The sequence below is a fragment of the Procambarus clarkii genome, chromosome 89, assembly GCF_040958095.1.
Source record: "Procambarus clarkii isolate CNS0578487 chromosome 89, FALCON_Pclarkii_2.0, whole genome shotgun sequence".
Taxonomy (NCBI): domain Eukaryota; kingdom Metazoa; phylum Arthropoda; class Malacostraca; order Decapoda; family Cambaridae; genus Procambarus; species Procambarus clarkii.
In genome coordinates, this window is record NC_091238.1 from 4,771,075 (window position 1) to 4,792,678 (window position 21,604).

Sequence of the window (21,604 nt, forward strand, 5' to 3'; positions counted from 1 at the left end):
TTCCGTCAAGTCCCGGTCAAGTAACAGTGATCTTCCAACAAGAGGGACAGCAAGCACTATGATGCAAGACGGTGGACCCAAATTACCTCCAATTAATGACAATTTACCTATAACTGACCGCTTGTCGGCAGTCACTCAACTGCCGTCACCCTCGACGTCAACCTGGTGGTCGTATATAAGCCCCGGCGTGCCCACACTACATGAGGGGGTCGTACAGAAGCCCTGGGGTGCCCACACTACATGAGGGGGTCGTACAGAAGCCCCGGCGTGCCCACACTACATGAGGGGGTCGTACAGAAGCCCCGGCGTGCCCACACTACATGAGGGGGTCGTACAGAAGCCCCGGCGTGCCCACACTACATGAGGGGGTCGTACAGAAGCCCCGGCGTGCCCACACTGCATGAGGGGGTCGTACAGAAGCCCCAGCGTGCCCACACTACATGAGGGGGTCGTACAGAAGCCCCGGCGTGCCCACACTACATAAGGGGGTCGTACAGAAGCCCCGGCGTGCCCACACTGCATGAGGGGGTCGTACAGAAGCCCCTGGTGTGCCCACACTGCATGAGAGGGTCGTACAGAAGCCCCGGCGTGCCCACACTGCATGAGGGGGTCGTACAGAAGCCCCGGCGTGCCCACACTGCATGAGGGGGTCGTACAGAAGCCCCGGCGTGCCCACACTGCATGAGGGGGTCGTACAGAAGCCCCGGCGTGCCCACACTGCATGAGAGGGTCGTACAGAAGCCCCTGGTGTGCCCACACTGCATGAGAGGGTCGTACAGAAGCCCCGGCGTGCCCACACTACATGAGGGGGTCGTACAGAAGCCCCGGCGTGCCCACACTACATGAGAGGGTCGTACAGAAGCCCCTGGTGTGCCCACACTGCATGAGAGGGTCGTACAGAAGCCCCGGCGTGCCCACACGGCATGTGAGGGTCGTACAGAAGCCCCGACGTGCCCACACTGCATGTGAGGGTCGTACAGAAGCCCCGGCGTGCCCACACTGCATGTGAGGGTCGTACAGAAGCCCCGGCGTGCCCACACGGCATGTGAGGGTCGTACAGAAGCCCCGGCGTGCCCACACGGCATGAGAGGGTCGTACAGAAGCCCCGGCGTGCCCACAATGCTCCAGCAGGAACCCCAACAACTGCCTCCACACATTATGCACATCCTGGCCCCGTCGCCGTCTCCGGCAGCTTATCCTCTCAGGGAACCGGCTTCTCATTAAAGCAAACACCTCCTCCAGGGGCTTCTAGCACTCAATATAAGTGTGCACTTGAGGGGAAGGTCGCGCTCAGGTCATGATGGCTCCATTGTTTACCTGAATGCTGAAATATGGTCGTTGAGCCTGCAGTGTCACAGTTCAGCCTGCAGTGTCACAGTCAGCCTGTAGTGTCACAGTTGAGCCTGTAGTGTCACAGTTCAGCCTGCAGTGTCACAGTTCAGCCTGCAGTGTCACAGTTCAGCCTGCAGTGTCACAGTTGAGCCTGTAGTGTCACAGTTCAGCCTGTAGTGTCACAGTTGAGCCTGTAGTGTCACAGTTCAGCCTGTAGTGTCACAGTTGAGCCTTTAGTGTCACAGTTCAGCCTGTAGTGTCACAGTTCAGCCTGTAGTGTCACAGTTGAGCCTGTAGTGTCACAGTTGAGCCTGTAGTGTCACAGTTGAGCCTGTAGTGTCACAGTTCAGCCTGTAGTGTCACAGTTCAGCCTGTAGTGTCACAGTTCAGCCTGTAATGTCACAGTTGAGCCTGCAGTGTCACAGTTGAGCCTGCAGTGTCACAGTTGAGCCTGTAGTGTCACAGTTGAGCCTGTAGTGTCACAGTTCAGCCTGTAGTGTCACAGTTCAGCCTGTAGTGTCACAGTTCAGCCTGTAATGTCACAGTTCAGCCTGCAGTGTCACAGTTGAGCCTGCAGTGTCACAGTTCAGCCTGTAGTGTCACAGTTCAGCCTGCAGTGTCACAGTTCAGCCTGTAGTGTCACAGTTCAGCCTGTAGTGTCACAGTTCAGCCTGCAGTGTCACAGTTCAGCCTGTAGTGTCACAGTTCAGCCTGTAGTGTCACAGTTCAGCCTGCAGTGTCACAGTTGAGCCTGTAATGTCACAGTTGAGCCTGTAATGTCACAGTTGAGCCTGCAGTGTCACAGTTGAGCCTGCAGTGTCACAGTTGAGCCTGCAGTGTCACAGTTGAGCCTGCAGTGTCACAGTTGAGCCTGCAGTGTCACAGTTGAGCCTGCAGTGTCACAGTTGAGCCTGCAGTGTCACAGTTGAGCCTGCAGTGTCACAGTTGAGCCTGCAGTGTCACAGTTGAGCCTGTAGTGTCACAGTTCAGCCTGCAGTGTCACAGTTCAGCCTGTAGTGTCACAGTTCAGCCTGTAGTGTCACAGTTCAGCCTGTAATGTCACAGTTGAGCCTGCAGTGTCACAGTTCAGCCTGTAGTGTCACAGTTCAGCCTGTAGTGTCACAGTTGAGCCTGCAGTGTCACAGTTCAGCCTGTAGTGTCACAGTTGAGCCTGCAGTGTCACAGTTCAGCCTGTAGTGTCACAGTTGAGCCTGCAGTGTCACAGTTCAGCCTGTAGTGTCACAGTTGAGCCTGCAGTGTCACAGTTCAGCCTGTAATGTCACAGTTGAGCCTGTAATGTCACAGTTGAGCCTGCAGTGTCACAGTTGAGCCTGCAGTGTCACAGTTGAGCCTGTAGTGTCACAGTTCAGCCTGTAGTGTCACAGTTGAGCCTGCAGTGTCACAGTTCAGCCTGTAATGTCACAGTTGAGCCTGTAGTGTCACAGTTCAGCCTGCAGTGTCACAGTTGAGCCTGCAGTGTCACAGTTCAGCCTGTAATGTCACAGTTGAGCCTGCAGTGTCACAGTTCAGCCTGTAGTGTCACAGTTGAGCCTGCAGTGTCACAGTTCAGCCTGTAGTGTCACAGTTGAGCCTGCAGTGTCACAGTTCAGCCTGTAATGTCACAGTTGAGCCTGTAGTGTCACAGTTCAGCCTGCAGTGTCACAGTTGAGCCTGCAGTGTCACAGTTCAGCCTGTAATGTCACAGTTGAGCCTGCAGTGTCACAGTTCAGCCTGTAGTGTCACAGTTGAGCCTGCAGTGTCACAGTTCAGCCTGTAGTGTCACAGTTGAGCCTGCAGTGTCACAGTTCAGCCTGTAATGTCACAGTTGAGCCTGTAATGTCACAGTTGAGCCTGCAGTGTCACAGTTGAGCCTGCAGTGTCACAGTTCAGCCTGTAATGTCACAGTTGAGCCTGTAATGTCACAGTTCAGCCTGTAATGTCACAGTTGAGCCTGTAGTGTCACAGTTGAGCCTGCAGTGTCACAGTTGAGCCTGTAGTGTCACAGTTCAGCCTGTAGTGTCACAGTTCAGCCTGTAGTGTCACAGTTGAGCCTGCAGTGTCACAGTTCAGCCTGTAATGTCACAGTTGAGCCTGCAGTGTCACAGTTGAGCCTGCAGTGTCACAGTTCAGCCTGTAATGTCACAGTTGAGCCTGCAGTGTCACAGTTGAGCCTGCAGTGTCACAGTTCAGCCTGTAATGTCACAGTTGAGCCTGCAGTGTCACAGTTGAGCCTGTAGTGTCACAGTTGAGCCTGTAGTGTCACAGTTCAGCCTGTAGTGTCACAGTTGAGCCTGCAGTGTCACAGTTCAGCCTGTAATGTCACAGTTGAGCCTGCAGTGTCACAGTTCAGCCTGCAGTGTCACAGTTCAGCCTGTAGTGTCACAGTTGAGCCTGCAGTGTCACAGTTCAGCCTGCAGTGTCACAGTTGAGCCTGTAGTGTCACAGTTGAGCCTGCAGTGTCACAGTTGAGCCTGCAGTGTCACAGTTCAGCCTGCAGTGTCACAGTTGAGCCTGTAGTGTCACAGTTGAGCCTGCAGTGTCACAGTTGAGCCTGCAGTGTCACAGTTGAGCCTGCAGTGTCACAGTTGAGCCTGCAGTGTCACAGTTGAGCCTGCAGTGTCACAGTTGAGCCTGTAGTGTCACAGTTGAGCCTGCAGTGTCACAGTTGAGCCTGTAATGTCACAGTTGAGCCTGTAGTGTCACAGTTGAGCCTGCAGTGTCACAGTTGAGCCTGCAGTGTCACAGTTGAGCCTGCAGTGTCACAGTTGAGCCTGCATTGTTGTCGCAAGTGTAACGTATTACGCAATCTGTCAGGATTGAGCTCCATGAACAAGGAGACCAAAGTGAGCCCCAGGAACAAGGAGACCAAAGTGAGCCCCAGGAACAAGGAGACCAAAGTGAGCCCCAGGAACAAGGAGACCAAAGTGAGCCCCAGGAACAAGGAGACCAAAGTGAGCCCCAGGAACAAGGAGACCAAAGTGAGCCCCAGGAACAAGGAGACCAAAGTGAGCCCCAGGAACAAGGAGACCAAAGTGAGCCCCAGAAACAAGGAGACCAAAGTGAGCCCCAGAAACAAGGAGACCAAAGTGAGCCCCAGAAACAAGGAGACCAAAGTGAGCCCCAGAAACAAGGAGACCAAAGTGAGCCCCAGAAACAAGGAGACCAAAGTGAGCTCTAGGAAGAAGCAGACCAAAGTGGTCTAGCATAAGCCACATATTTACCACATAAGCATATATTGAGAGCGACTCTTTGCACAATATTGACCTCATTAGTATGAGTAACTCCTCACCCCTTCTTCACCCCCACATATGTGGATATGTGTAGGTATATTTGTATATATGTATATATATGTGTATGTAGTTGTATACAGGGTATGTGGAAGCTGGTCAGAATTGCATTTCACCTTTGTAAATGACTATGTAAAAAGACATCTCAAACACTGTTTATGTTGGACAGATGTAAATGTAAGGTCTCTGTATGTCTGTATAGATCTCTGTACGTCTGTATAGATCTCTGTACGTCTGTATAGATCTCTGTACGTCTGTATAGATCTCTGTACGTCTGTATAGATCTCTGTACGTCTGTATAGATCTCTGTACGTCTGTATAGATCTCTGTACGTCTGTATAGATCTCTGTACGTCTGTATAGATCTCTGTACGTCTGTATAGATCTCTGTACGTCTGTATAGATCTCTGTACGTCTGTATAGATCTCTGTACGTCTGTATAGATCTCTGTACGTCTGTATAGATCTCTGTACGTCTGTATAGATCTCTGTACGTCTGTATAGATCTCTGTACGTCTGTATAGATCTCTGTACGTCTGTATAGATCTCTGTACGTCTGTATAGATCTCTGTACGTCTGTATAGATCTCTGTACGTCTGTATAGATCTCTGTACGTCTGTATAGATCTCTGTACGTCTGTATAGATCTCTGTACGTCTGTATAGATCTCTGTACGTCTGTATAGATCTCTGTACGTCTGTATAGATCTCTGTACGTCTGTATAGATCTCTGTACGTCTGTATAGATCTCTGTACGTCTGTATAGATCTCTGTACGTCTGTATAGATCTCTGTACGTCTGTATAGATCTCTGTACGTCTGTATAGATCTCTGTACGTCTGTATAGATCTCTGTACGTCTGTATAGATCTCTGTACGTCTGTATAGATCTCTGTACGTCTGTATAGATCTCTGTACGTCTGTATAGATCTCTGTACGTCTGTATAGATCTCTGTACGTCTGTATAGATCTCTGTACGTCTGTATAGATCTCTGTACGTCTGTATAGATCTCTGTACGTCTGTATAGATCTCTGTACGTCTGTATAGATCTCTGTACGTCTGTATAGATCTCTGTACGTCTGTATAGATCTCTGTACGTCTGTATAGATCTCTGTACGTCTGTATAGATCTCTGTACGTCTGTATAGATCTCTGTACGTCTGTATAGATCTCTGTACGTCTGTATAGATCTCTGTACGTCTGTATAGATCTCTGTACGTCTGTATAGATCTCTGTACGTCTGTATAGATCTCTGTACGTCTGTATAGATCTCTGTACGTCTGTATAGATCTCTGTACGTCTGTATAGATCTCTGTACGTCTGTATAGATCTCTGTACGTCTGTATAGATCTCTGTACGTCTGTATAGATCTCTGTACGTCTGTATAGATCTCTGTACGTCTGTATAGATCTCTGAACGTCTGTATAGATCTCTGTACGTCTGTATAGATCTCTGTACGTCTGTATAGATCTCTGTACGTCTGTATAGATCTCTGTACGTCTGTATAGATCTCTGTACGTCTGTATAGATCTCTGTACGTCTGTATAGATCTCTGTACGTCTGTATAGATCTCTGTACGTCTGTATAGATCTCTGTACGTCTGTATAGATCTCTGTACGTCTGTATAGATCTCTGTACGTCTGTATAGATCTCTGTACGTCTGTATAGATCTCTGTACGTCTGTATAGATCTCTGTACGTCTGTATAGATCTCTGTACGTCTGTATAGATCTCTGTACGTCTGTATAGATCTCTGTACGTCTGTATAGATCTCTGTACGTCTGTATAGATCTCTGTACGTCTGTATAGATCTCTGTACGTCTGTATAGATCTCTGTACGTCTGTATAGATCTCTGTACGTCTGTATAGATCTCTGTACGTCTGTATAGATCTCTGTACGTCTGTATAGATCTCTGTACGTCTGTATAGATCTCTGTACGTCTGTATAGATCTCTGTACGTCTGTATAGATCTCTGTACGTCTGTATAGATCTCTGTACGTCTGTATAGATCTCTGTACGTCTGTATAGATCTCTGTACGTCTGTATAGATCTCTGTACGTCTGTATAGATCTCTGTACGTCTGTATAGATCTCTGTACGTCTGTATAGATCTCTGTACGTCTGTATAGATCTCTGTACGTCTGTATAGATCTCTGTACGTCTGTATAGATCTCTGTACGTCTGTATAGATCTCTGTACGTCTGTATAGATCTCTGTACGTCTGTATAGATCTCTCTACGTCTGTATAGATCTCTGTACGTCTGTATAGATCTCTGTACGTCTGTATAGATCTCTCTACGTCTGTATAGATCTCTGTACGTCTGTATAGATCTCTCTACGTCTGTATAGATCTCTCTACGTCTGTATAGATCTCTCTACGTCTGTATAGATCTCTCTACGTCTGTATAGATCTCTCTACGTCTGTATAGATCTCTCTACGTCTGTATAGATCTCTCTACGTCTGTATAGATCTCTCTACGTCTGTATAGATCTCTCTACGTCTGTATAGATCTCTCTACGTCTGTATAGATCTCTCTACGTCTGTATAGATCTCTCTACGTCTGTATAGATCTCTCTACGTCTGTATAGATCTCTCTACGTCTGTATAGATCTCTCTACGTCTGTATAGATCTCTCTACGTCTGTATAGATCTCTCTACGTCTGTATAGATCTCTCTACGTCTGTATAGATCTCTCTACGTCTGTATAGATCTCTCTACGTCTGTATAGATCTCTCTACGTCTGTATAGATCTCTCTACGTCTGTATAGATCTCTCTACGTCTGTATAGATCTCTCTACGTCTGTATAGATCTCTCTACGTCTGTATAGATCTCTCTACGTCTGTATAGATCTCTCTACGTCTGTATAGATCTCTCTACGTCTGTATAGATCTCTCTACGTCTGTATAGATCTCTCTACGTCTGTATAGATCTCTCTACGTCTGTATAGATCTCTGTACGTCTGTATAGATCTCTGTACGTCTGTATAGATCTCTGTACGTCTGTATAGATCTCTGTACGTCTGTATAGATCTCTGTACGTCTGTATAGATCTCTGTACGTCTGTATAGATCTCTGTACGTCTGTATAGATCTCTGTACGTCTGTATAGATCTCTGTACGTCTGTATAGATCTCTGTACGTCTGTATAGATCTCTGTACGTCTGTATAGATCTCTGTACGTCTGTATAGATCTCTGTACGTCTGTATAGATCTCTGTACGTCTGTATAGATCTCTGTACGTCTGTATAGATCTCTGTACGTCTGTATAGATCTCTGTACGTCTGTATAGATCTCTGTACGTCTGTATAGATCTCTGTACGTCTGTATAGATCTCTGTACGTCTGTATAGATCTCTGTACGTCTGTATAGATCTCTGTACGTCTGTATAGATCTCTGTACGTCTGTATAGATCTCTGTACGTCTGTATAGATCTCTGTATGTCTGTATAGATCTCTGTATGTCTGTATAGATCTCTGTATGTCTGTATAGATCTCTGTATGTCTGTATAGATCTCTGTACGTCTGTATAGATCTCTGTACGTCTGTATAGATCTCTGTACGTCTGTATAGATCTCTGTATGTCTGTATAGATCTCTGTATGTCTGTATAGATCTCTGTACGTCTGTATAGATCTCTGTACGTCTGTATAGATCTCTGTATGTCTGTATAGATCTCTGTATGTATGTATAGATCTCTGTATGTCTGTATAGATCTCTGTACGTCTGTATAGATCTCTGTACGTCTGTATAGATCTCTCTACGTCTGTATAGATCTCTGTACGTCTGTATAGATCTCTGTACGTCTGTATAGATCTCTGTACGTCTGTATAGATCTCTGTACGTCTGTATAGATCTCTGTACGTCTGTATAGATCTCTCTACGTCTGTATAGATCTCTGTATGTCTGTATAGATCTAAAATGTAAAGGTCTCTGGAGACGCCTCTAAGGCGTCTCCAGAGACCTACAGTATGGAGAGTGGGGAAGTGTGTGCAGGAAGTAACACACCAGGCAGGCCAGCTGGCCGTGGAGGCCGGACACACACACACACGAGCAACACACCAGGCAGGCCAGCTGGCCGTGGAGGCCGGACACACACACAACACACCAGGCAGGCCAGCTGGCCGTGGAGGCCGGACACACACACACACGAGCAACACACCAGGCAGGCCATCTGGCCGTGGAGGCCGGACACACACACAACACACCAGGCAGGCCAGCTGGCCGTGGAGGCCGGACACACACACAACACACCAGGCAGGCCAGCTGGCCGCGGAGGCCGGACACACACACACACAAGAGTAACACACCAGGCAGGCCAGCTGGCCGTGGAGGCCGGACACACACACACACGAGCAACACACCAGGCAGGCCAGCTGGCCGTGGAGGCCGGACACACACACAACACACCAGGCAGGCCAGCTGGCCGTGGAGGCCGGACACACACACAACACACCAGGCAGGCCAGCTGGCCGCGGAGGCCGGACACACACACACACAAGAGTAACACACCAGGCAGGCCAGCTGGCCGTGGAGGCCGGACACACACGAGAGCAACACACCAGGCAGGCCAGCTGGCCGTGGAGGCCGGACACACACGAGAGCAACACACCAGGCAGGCCAGCTGGCCGCGGAGGCCGGACACACACACACACACAAGAGCAACACACCAGGCAGGCCAGCTGGCCGTGGAGGCCGGACACACACACACAAGAGTAACACACCAGGCAGGCCAGCTGGCCGTGGAGGCCGGACACACACACACCAGAGCAACACACCAGGCAGGCCAGCTGGCCGTGGAGGCCGGACACACACACACCAGAGCAACACACCAGGCAGGCCAGCTGGCCGTGGAGGCCGGACACACACACACCAGAGCAACACACCAGGCAGGCCAGCTGGCCGTGGAGGCCGGACACACACACAACACACCAGGCAGGCCAGCCGGCCGCGGAGGCCGGACACACACACAACACACCAACACGAACAAGGGGACACAGGTGGAAACTTAGTACCCAGATGAGCCACAGAGACGTTAGAAAGAATTTTTTCAGTGTCAGAGTAGTTAATAAATGGAACGCACTAGGAAGTGATGTGGTGGAGGCTGACTCCATACACAGTTTCAAATGTAGGTATGATAGAGCCCAGTAGGCTCAGGAATCTGTACACCAGTTGATTGACAGTTGAGAGGCGGGACCAAAGAGCCAAAGCTCAACCCCCGCAAGCACAATTAGGTGAGTACAATTAGGTGAGTACACCAGGCAGGCCAGCTGGCCGTGGAGGCCGGACACACACACAACACACCAGGCAGGCCAGCTGGCCGCGGAGGCCGGACACACACACACACAAGAGCAACACACCAGGCAGGCCAGCTGGCCGTGGAGGCCGGACACACACACACCAGAGCAACACACCAGGCAGGCCAGCTGGCCGTGGAGGCCGGACACACACACACACCAGAGCAACACACCAGGCAGGCCAGCTGGCCGTGGAGGCCGGACACACACACAACACACCAGGCAGGCCAGCTGGCCGTGGAGGCCGGACACACACACAACACACCAGGCAGGCCAGCTGGCCGTGGAGGCCGGACACACACACACACAACACACCAGGCAGGCCAGCTGGCCGTGGAGGCCGGACACACACACACAAGAGCAACACACCAGGCAGGCCAGCTGGCCGTGGAGGCCGGACACACACACAACACACCAGGCAGGCCAGCTGGCCGTGGAGGCCGGACACACACACACACAACACACCAGGCAGGCCAGCTGGCCGTGGAGGCCGGACACACACACACAAGAGCAACACACCAGGCAGGCCAGCTGGCCGTGGAGGCCGGACACACACACAACACACCAGGCAGGCCAGCTGGCCGTGGAGGCCGGACACACACACACACAACACACCAGGCAGGCCAGCTGGCCGTGGAGGCCGGACACACACACACAAGAGCAACACACCAGGCAGGCCAGCTGGCCGTGGAGGCCGGACACACACAACACACCAGGCAGGCCAGCTGGCCGTGGAGGCCGGACACACACACACACAACACACCAGGCAGGCCAGCTGGCCGTGGAGGCCGGACACACACACACACAACACACCAGGCAGGCCAGCTGGCCGTGGAGGCCGGACACACACACACAAGAGCAACACACCAGGCAGGCCAGCTGGCCGTGGAGGCCGGACACACACACACAAGAGCAACACACCAGGCAGGCCAGCTGGCCGCGGAGGCCGGACACACACACACAAGAGCAACACACCAGGCAGGCCAGCTGGCCGTGGAGGCCGGACACACACACACCAGAGCAACACACCAGGCAGGCCAGCTGGCCATGGAGGCCGGACACACACACACCAGAGCAACACACCAGGCAGGCCAGCTGGCCGTGGAGGCCGGACACACACACAACACACCAGGCAGGCCAGCTGGCCGTGGAGGCCGGACACACACACACAAGAGCAACACACCAGGCAGGCCAGCTGGCCGTGGAGGCCGGACACACACACACACAACACACCAGGCAGGCCAGCTGGCCGTGGAGGCCGGACACACACACACAAGAGCAACACACCAGGCAGGCCAGCTGGCCGTGGAGGCCGGACACACACACAACACACCAGGCAGGCCAGCTGGCCGTGGAGGCCGGACACACACACACACAACACACCAGGCAGGCCAGCTGGCCGTGGAGGCCGGACACACACACAACACACCAGGCAGGCCAGCTGGCCGTGGAGGCCGGACACACACACACACAACACACCAGGCAGGCCAGCTGGCCGTGGAGGCCGGACACACACACACAAGAGCAACACACCAGGCAGGCCAGCTGGCCGTGGAGGCCGGACACACACACAACACACCAGGCAGGCCAGCTGGCCGTGGAGGCCGGACACACACACACACAACACACCAGGCAGGCCAGCTGGCCGTGGAGGCCGGACACACACACACAAGAGCAACACACCAGGCAGGCCAGCTGGCCGTGGAGGCCGGACACACACACAACACACCAGGCAGGCCAGCTGGCCGTGGAGGCCGGACACACACACACACAACACACCAGGCAGGCCAGCTGGCCGTGGAGGCCGGACACACACACACAAGAGCAACACACCAGGCAGGCCAGCTGGCCGTGGAGGCCGGACACACACAACACACCAGGCAGGCCAGCTGGCCGTGGAGGCCGGACACACACACACACAACACACCAGGCAGGCCAGCTGGCCGTGGAGGCCGGACACACACACAACACACCAGGCAGGCCAGCTGGCCGTGGAGGCCGGACACACACACACACAACACACCAGGCAGGCCAGCTGGCCGTGGAGGCCGGACACACACACACAAGAGCAACACACCAGGCAGGCCAGCTGGCCGTGGAGGCCGGACACACACACAACACACCAGGCAGGCCAGCTGGCTGTGGAGGCCGGACACACACACACACAACACACCAGGCAGGCCAGCTGGCCGTGGAGGCCGGACACACACACAACACACCAGGCAGGCCAGCTGGCCGTGGAGGCCGGACACACACACACAACACACCAGGCAGGCCAGCTGGCCGTGGAGGCCGGACACACACACACAACACACCAGGCAGGCCAGCTGGCCGTGGAGGCCGGACACACACACACAAGAGTAACACACCAGGCAGGCCAGCTGGCCGTGGAGGCCGGACACACACACACAAGAGCAACACACCAGGCAGGCCAGCTGGCCGCGGAGGCCGGACACACACACACAAGAGCAACACACCAGGCAGGCCAGCTGGCCGTGGAGGCCGGACACACACACACAACACACCAGGCAGGCCAGCTGGCCGTGGAGGCCGGACACACACAAGCAACACACCAGGCAGGCCAGCTGGCCGTGGAGGCCGGACACACACAAGTAACACACCAGGCAGGCCAGCTGGCCGTGGAGGCCGGACACACACGAGAGCAACACACCAGGCAGGCCAGCTGGCCGTGGAGGCCGGACACACACACACAAGAGCAACACACCAGGCAGGCCAGCTGGCCGCGGAGGCCGGACACACACACACAAGAGCAACACACCAGGCAGGCCAGCTGGCCGTGGAGGCCGGACACACACACACAACACACCAGGCAGGCCAGCTGGCCGTGGAGGCCGGACACACACAAGCAACACACCAGGCAGGCCAGCTGGCCGTGGAGGCCGGACACACACAAGTAACACACCAGGCAGGCCAGCTGGCCGTGGAGGCCGGACACACACGAGAGCAACACACCAGGCAGGCCAGCTGGCCGTGGAGGCCGGACACACACAAGAGCAACACACCAGGCAGGCCAGCTGGCCGTGGAGGCCGGACACACACGAGAGCAACACACCAGGCAGGCCAGCCGGCCGCGGAGGCCGGACACACACACAACACACCAGGCAGGCCAGCTGGCCGCGGAGGCCGGACACACACAAGACCAGGTGAGAACAAGACGCGCCAGAGAGGACCATTATCTCCTCTACACTTCACGAAGCTTCTTTGTCTTCCACACAGACCCGTCGTTGTGTGGGGCTTCCCTGCACACAGCTTCATCTGAGGCTGTGTGTGTTGGGGGGATGTGGGGGGGGGGGACACCACCCAAACACCCCCTTGGGACTCATTCCACCAATGACCTACCCGGCCATCCCTCCCCCCCCCCCCTCCCCGTGACCTGCCGGATACGATGGTCCCGACCACCGTCGGCTGACCCATACACCCGCTCTAATGACTTAATTGTACACTTAATTCAGAATTTTCATGAGAGAGAGAGAGAGAGAGAGAGAGAGAGAGAGAGAGAGAGAGAGAGAGAGAGAGAGAGAGAGAGAGAGAGAGAGAGAGAGAGAGAGAGAGAGAGAGAGAGAGAGAGAGAGAGAGAGAGAGAGAGAGAGAGAGAGAGAGAGAGAGAGAGAGAGAGAGACAGAGACAGAGACAGAGACAGAGACAGAGACAGAGACAGACAGAGACAGAGACAGAGACAGAGACAGAGAGAGAGAGAGACAGAGACAGAGACAGAGACAGAGACAGAGACAGAGAGAGAGAGAGAGAGAGAGAGAGAGAGAGAGAGAGAGAGACAGACACAGACACAGAGACAGAGACAGAGACAGACAGAGAGAGAGAGAGAGAGAGAGAGAGTCACTGTGAGTCCCAGCGAGTCACTGCGAGTCACTGCAAGTCACTGCAAGTCACTTTGAGTCACAGTGAGTCACAGTGAGGAGAGAGAGATGTCACTAGAGAGCACAAAAGGTCTTTATCAGACTTCCTCTTAGATTATTACATAAACAATTTCATCTATCCTCCACACCTTATAGTTACAGTGTCAGCTAGTTACAGAGAATGTTCGATTTCAAGAGCTATATATTTACAGTAAGTCGTTATACATTAATGGTAGGTCTTATCGCTAATACATAATAGTGTGATCAATGGAGATATTACAGTCATAGGGGAGCTTCTGTTTATTATTAGTCTTCACAACACGCTACTTGCTTCCCAATCTCATATGTCGTTTTTCTACTGAGAGCGAAATATGGATACAGTGCAAGGATTTCAGGTATTTTATCCATGGTAATAAGAACGGTTGCCATATCATACAGAGTGAGCTTAGATTTATCTCTAAAAGGCTCAATTTTACTACAATCCAAGATATAGTGTTCGAGTGTGTGTCCCTGCCTATGTCCACACACTTTACACTTTACTTCATCTAGATCCCTATACAAGCCGAACTGCCAGAGATACTTGTAGCCAAGTCTTATACGAGCTGTGACAACATCTGTTAGTCTACTGACTTTGTTACTTGCCCCATACACATGTTTTACTTCACACATTTCATTGTGATGAACAATGGACCTGCTAGTTCCAGTTTGCACTGTTCTGCTTTCTTCAAATTCATCCAGGAGTTCTCGTCTAATGAAACTTTTAAGAGACCTATTTGATAACTCAAGATTCCGTTCAATACTGTCTTTATTTACTGCAGCCTTAGCAAGGGCGTCAACTTTACCATGTTCCTGCAGGCCAATGTGAGAAGGAATCCACAACATTTTTATATATACCCCGTTGTTAAGTATGCTTATATATCTATATCTGGCTTCTGAGACAAGCACGTTATTGCTTGATTCCAAACTGTTTATTGCTCGTAGTGAGGAAAGGGAGTAGGAAATAATTAAGCTGTCTACTTCAATGTTCTCAATAATTTCGAGTGTTGCCAGTATTGCTACCAACTTAAGGTTATCTTGAGGTTATCTTGAGATGATTTCGGGGCTTTTAGTGTCCCGCGGCCCGGTCCTCGACCAGGCCTCCACCCCCAGGAAGCAGCCCGTGACAGCTGACTAACACCCAGGTACCTATTTGCTGCTAGGTAACAGGGGCATAGGGTGAAAGAAACTCTGCCCATTGTTTCTCGCCGGCGCCTGGGATCGAACCCAGGACCACAGGATCACAGCTCCAGCGTGCTGTCCGCTCGGCCGACCGGCTCCCCAACTAAGCCTGCATTGTGGATGCCCAGTTACTAATTCTTATATTCCTTTGAATTGTGCTGCCATCGGGCTGATGAGCAATAACAGCCCTTCCCGCCCTCCCTGTAGCTGTATTGAGTGATCCGTCAGTGTATATGGTCTGTGCTATGTTGTTTTCAGCTTGTATATTGTGAATGTGTTCTATGGTGCTTAATTTAGCAGCAAGCTGAGCATGAGGGTTGTTTGTGATTAGTTTCTTAGTGGGGTATGCAGGGGTCAGGATGTCAAAAGGTACTATCTGCCAGGGTGGAAGGAAGTGCTGTACTCTTTCATCTGTATATACATCGTGCAGTTCCATCATTTTAATATGAGTGGCTGTTCTTTGAATCCATTTAGACTCGCTAGTTCCGTTACGTATGTGTTCTAACAGTTCAACTGACACAATGTTGTTTTTGTTATCACGCAGAAGCTTTAGTCCCATCATAAGGTTGATTTCAAATGTTCTATCTCGAATGCTAAGTATATTTAATTCTTTCCGCATGTTGAGAACTTTGGTAGTTATAGGACAGCCAAGTATAATTCTGAGTACTTCATTTTGCATTTTTTCCAGTCTATCAATACTTTTGCCATTTTGCAGGACCAAAGCTGGTGCATGATAGTCTATCAGAGACCTTATATACGTTAAATACATCATTCTTGCTATTCTAATATTAACACCGTATTTCGGGCTGTACCCCACTACAGTTCTGAGAGCCTTGAGTCTGTCTCTACATTGTTGATGTAACTTATTGACTGCAGTTGAGGTACAAGGGACAGAGACACCAAGGTATTTGAAAGAGGAGGCATAGTCTATTGGTATGTTATCTATTTTAAGTCTTAAGTTTTCGTGATCCACTTTTGCGGTTGCCAATTTGTCTACTAAATACCTTAGTTTTAGCAGCGTTGATTACAAGACCAAGGCTCTCACAAGCTGTATGTACACAATTTAAGACTGCATTTCGCGGTGGGTTTTAGTATGTACAAGGATGGCATCTGCATAGCTGATAGTGATGTTTGCCGGACTAGTTGGGATTAATTTTAGTAAGACACACAGACTAACACTATACCACATTCCTCAACAACACAACACACACACCCAGAAACACAAGTCAACTTCTTCAACACAATACGGGATCCACAACCCACAACCAATATGCAGTTGTTACAACCATACCTTACTCTCACAACTCACAACACCGGCTCTCTCTCTCTCCCTCGACCACAAGAACAAATCATTAAATATATAATATTATACAACATAACCTAATATATAGAAATAACTAAATAAATATATAAATTATTCAGTAAATAAAGAAGTCAAGTATCGAGCCACTACAGCATTCAGCGAGTCCGTGCTTAGTGCTTGGACCGATTGTGTCGCCAAGTCCGACAAGTTAGCCCGACCAGCCCGACAAGTTAGCCCGACCAGTCCGACACGTTAGCCCGACCAGTCCGACACGTTAGCCCGACCAGTCCGACACGTTAGCCCGACCAGTCCGACACGTTAGCCCGACCAGTCCGACAAGTTAGCCCGACCAGTCCGACAAGTTAGCCCGACCAGTCCGACAAGTTAGCCCGACCAGTCCGACAAGTTAGCCCGACCAGTCCGACAAGTTAGCCCGACCAGTCCGACAAGTTAGCCCGACCAGCCCGACACGTTAGCCCGACCAGCCCGACACGTTAGCCCGACCAGTCCGACACGTTAGCCCGACCAGTCCGACACGTTAGCCCGACCAGTCCGACAAGTTAGCCCGACCAGTCCGACAAGTTAGCCCGACCAGTCCGACAAGTTAGCCCGACCAGTCCGACAAGTTAGCCCGACCAGTCCGACAAGTTAGCCCGACCAGTCCGACAAGTTAGCCCGACCAGTCCGACAAGTTAGCCCGACCAGTCCGACAAGTTAGCCCGACCAGTCCGACACGTTAGCCCGACCAGCCCGACACGTTAGCCCGACCAGCCCGACACGTTAGCCCGACCAGTCCGACAAGTTAGCCCGACCAGTCCGACAAGTTAGCCCGACCAGTCCGACAAGTTAGCCCGACCAGTCCGACAAGTTAGCCCGACCAGTCCGACAAGTTAGCCCGACCAGTCCGACAAGTTAGCCCGACCAGTCCGACAAGTTAGCCCGACCAGTCCGACAAGTTAGCCCGACCAGTCCGACAAGTTAGCCCGACCAGTCCGACAAGTTAGCCCGACCAGTCCGACAAGTTAGCCCGACCAGTCCGACAAGTTAGCCCGACCAGTCCGACAAGTTAGCCCGACCAGTCCGACAAGTTAGCCCGACCAGTCCGACACGTTAGCCCGACCAGTCCGACAAGTTAGCCCGACCAGTCCGACAAGTTAGCCCGACCAGTCCGACAAGTTAGCCCGACCAGTCCGACAAGTTCGCCCGACCAGTCAGCCCGACCAGTCCGAAAAGTCAGCCCGACCAGTCCGACCAGCCCGACTAGCCAGGAGCTGGGTCAATAAGGTGTCATCCCTCAACTCGTCTCCCACTGTTGGTCTCCCATGCCTCACCCCATGGGGGGGGGGGGTAGTTTGGTGCCACATATTTAGCAGTTATTTACTAATATATGTATATTGTCCTCCAGAGGGACTAAACTCCTTCCTCGTAGGTGTATAGCTTATATACATGTATATGAATACACCAGGTATATAAACACATATACATAATTATACATGGCGTTATATATGCTGAAGACGCATATATAACGATTCGGAGGAAAATAACAAGTATCTGTACCATGACCTAGCCTAGCTGCAAGAATGGTTACACATGGCTAATTGAGTTTAACTGAGGTTAGTGCAAAGTAATGAACTTAGGGAAGTGAACTCGAGGTACAGAATGGGAGATGAAACCCTTCAGTAATCAGCCGGAATGACAGACGAAGACCTGAGCAGTGGTATCACACCGAACCGGTCTCCTGAAGTCCACACCAAACAGATGTCATCAGCGGCGTATGCAACCGTGGCCAACATACCACCTGCCTTTTCCCCGCCTGGGTGCTGGGGGAGGGAAGCTGGTAGGCCTGGGTACTGGGGGAGGGAGGCAGGTGGACCTGGGTGCTGGGGGAGGGAGGCTGGTAGGCCTGGGTGCTGGGGGAGGGAGGCTGGTAGGCCTGGGTGCTGGGGGAGGGAGGCTGGTAGGCCTGGGTACTGGGGGAGGGAGGCAGGTAGGCCTGGGTGCTGGGGGAGGGAGGCAGGTAGGCCTGGGTGCTGGGGGAGGGAGGCAGGTAGGCCTGGGTGCTGGGGGAGGGAGGCAGGTAGGCCTGGGTGCTGGGGGAGGGAGGCAGGTAGGCCTGGGTGCTGGGGGAGGGAGGCAGGTAGGCCTGGGTGCTGGGGGAGGGAGGCACCTAGGCCTGGGTGCTGGGGGAGGGAGGCAAGTGGGCCTGGGTGCTGGGGGAGGGAGGCTGGTAGGCCTGGGTGCTGGGGGAGGGAGGCAGGTAGGCCTGGATGCTGGGGGAGGGAGGCTGGTAGGCCTGGATGCTGGGGGAGGGAGGCTGGTAGGCCTGGGTGCTGGGGGAGGGAGGCAGGGAGGCCTGGGTGCTGGGGGAGGGAGGCAGGTAGGCCTGGGTGCTGGGGGAGGGAGGCAGGTAGGCCTGGGTGCTGGGGGAGGGAGGCAGGTAGGCCTGGGTGCTGGGGGAGGGAGGCAGGTAGGCCTGGGTGCTGGGGGAGGGAGGCAGGTAGGCCTGGGTGCTGGGGGAGGGAGGCAGGTAGGCCTGGGTGCTGGGGGAGGGAGGCAGGTAGGCCTGGGTGCTGGGGGAGGGAGGCAGGTAGGCCTGGGTGCTGGGGGAGGGAGGCAGGTAGGCCTGGGTGCTGGGGGAGGGAGGCAGGTAGGCCTGGGTGCTGGGGGAGGGAGGCAGGTAGGCCTGGATGCTGGGGGAGGGAGGCAGGTAGGCCTGGGTGCTGGGGGAGGGAGGCTGGTAGGCCTGGGTGCTGGGGGAGGGAGGCTGGTAGGCCTGGATGCTGGCGTGTGGTATGTGCAAACTCTGGCCATTGTGGTCCGGGTTCGAGGGAGGCTGGTAGGCCTGGATGCTGGCGTGTGGTATGTGCAAACTCTGGCCATTGTGGTCCGGGTTCGAGGAAGGCGTGGATATTGTGGCCACCTTGAGGTCTAATCCACACTCACCATGGATTTATCTGGTAATCCAATTGAGCTGCTCGTGGGCTTCCCTGGGTGCTCAGGGACGTACTCAGCCTCTAGGTAAACACACCAACTTGACGCTCTAATTACCAGTACCATTTGGTACCCTGCTTCACCGCGACCCCGTACCACCCATAGGGGCAACTTTTACAGTTTAAGTACACGCAAACTTCTAGAACAAACCAGTGAATTTGTACGATGGAACAACATGGTTGCAGCTGGCAATCCCAATCATTATGGCCAAAGAGGAGGACGACGAGGGAGAGAATCAGTAATAGCGAGAATCCGTCTTGGATACAAATATCCATGGAGATATGGAATGGAAACAACATATGATCAGCGAAGTTGCAGAATCTGTGGTGAGAGTGACGGACACCGCCTTGACCACTATCTACGTGAATGTGAACACCTGAGAGACATTAGAAATATGTGTAGAATAATAAACCCCACATTGTTTGAGTTAGGAAAACACTATTTGTCAAATATTGATGCTGTTCTTAAATTTTCCCCATTTTGCACCCGCAAGATAACGTAAGCTTTTAAGGGTTGACAGATGTTAATCTTTTTGTTTGAGGAGCTGTTCACTTGAGACAGTTAAGCAAGTCCCAGCTGTGTCTGGGTACAAGTGACAGGATGAACAACCCAGCGGGTTTTCTTCCTATTGGGGAGTGTTGTACATGTTGCTATGGCGGGAGTGCCCGCCTCACCACTACAGTCTGGGGCCGGGTGGAGTGTTGACACAAACCTGAGCAAATGTAGCCGTGGCTCCTGCAGGGTGGCCGGCCCGAGCACAGACTGGGGCAACACAATGGGACGACCGAGGTAAACCAGTTTACTGTCACCAGAGATCCCAGTGTCCGCAGTCTTTGTCTTGGAGTACCACAAGCATCCCCGGGGCCATGATTGGTGGACAGGAAGGAAGCTGGTGGACAGGAAGGAGGCTGGTAGACAGCAAGGAGGCTGGTGGACAGGAAGGAGGCTGGTGGACAGGAAGGAGGCTGGTGGACAGGAAGGAGGCTGGTGGACAGGAAGGAGGCTGGTGGACAGGAAGGAGGCTGGTGGACAGGAAGGAGGCTGGTGGACAGGAAGGAGGCTGGTGGACAGGAAGGAGGCTGGTAGACAGGAAGGAGGCTGGTGGACAGGAAGGAGGCTGGTGGACAGGAAGGAGGCTGGTGGACAGGAAGGAGGCTGGTGGACAGGAAGGAGGCTGGTGGACAGGAAGGAGGCTGGTAGACAGGAAGGAGGCTGGTAGACAGGAAGGAGGCTGGTAGACAGGAAGGAGGCTGGTAGACAGGAAGGAGGCTGGTAGACAGGAAGGAGGCTGGTAGACAGGAAGGAGGCTGGTAGACAGGAAGGAGGCTGGTAGACAGGAAGGAGGCTGGTAGACAGGAAGGAGGCTGGTAGACAGGAAGGAGGCTGGTAGACAGGAAGGAGGCTGGTAGACAGGAAGGAGGATGGTAGACAGGAAGGAGGCTGGTAGACAGGAAGGAGGCTGGTAGACAGGAAGGAGGCTGGTAGACAGGAAGGAGGCTGGTAGACAGGAAGATGGCTGGTGGACAGGAAGGAGGCTGGTAGACAGGAAGGAGGCTGGTAGACAGGAAGGAGGCTGGTAGACAGGAAGGAGGCTGGTAGACAGGAAGGAGGCTGGTAGACAGGAAGGAGGCTGGTAGACAGGAAGGAGGCTGGTAGACAGGAAGGAGGCTGGTAGACAGGAAGGAGGCTGGTAGACAGGAAGGAGGCTGGTAGACAGGAAGGAGGCTGGTAGACAGGAAGGAGGCTGGTAGACAGGAAGGAGGCTGGTAGACAGGAAGGAGGCTGGTAGACAGGAAGGAGGCTGGTAGACAGGAAGGAGGCTGGTAGACAGGAAGATGGCTGGTGGACAGGAAGGAGGCTGGTAGACAGGAAGGAGGGTGGTAGACAGGAAAGAGGCAGGTGGACAGGAAGATGGCTGGTGGACAGGAAGGAGGCTGGTAGACAGGAAGGAGGGTGGTAGACAGGAAGGAGGCTGGTAGACAGGAGGGTGGACAGGAGGCAGGTTTGGAGTCGTAATTAGGCCATCTGTCTCATTTACAATTCACTTACCAACAGATCATTCATATCGAGTAAGTAATTACCGCTACACTCTGATGCTCTCTTTAACTGTTCACTTATTCACACACACACACACACACACACACACCACACACACACACACACATACACACACACACACACACACACACACTACGAGGGGGCCTCGTAGCCTGGTGGATAGCGCGCAGGTCTCGTAATTCTGTGGCGCGGGTTCGATTCCCGCACGAGGCAGAAACAAATGGGCAAAGTTTCTTTCACCCTGAATGCCCCTGT

At 52.9% G+C, this 21,604-nt stretch overlaps 1 protein-coding gene across 1 annotated transcript; it reads left to right on the forward strand.

Moving 5' to 3' along the window:
• The first annotated feature begins 4,157 nt into the window (after window positions 1–4,157).
• LOC123773271 (putative uncharacterized protein ENSP00000383309) lies at window positions 4,158–4,535 on the forward strand. The gene has a single exon (XM_045766883.2). It carries the CDS (start codon window positions 4,158–4,160, stop codon window positions 4,533–4,535), a length of 378 nt encoding a protein of 125 aa, XP_045622839.2.
• Window positions 4,536–21,604: the final 17,069 nt, after the last annotated feature.

Excerpts from the sequence above, each read along its gene's own strand:
- LOC123773271 (XM_045766883.2), top strand. The coding sequence starts at position 4,158 with ATGAACAAGGAGACCAAAGTGAGCCCCAGGAACAAGGAGACCAAAGTG.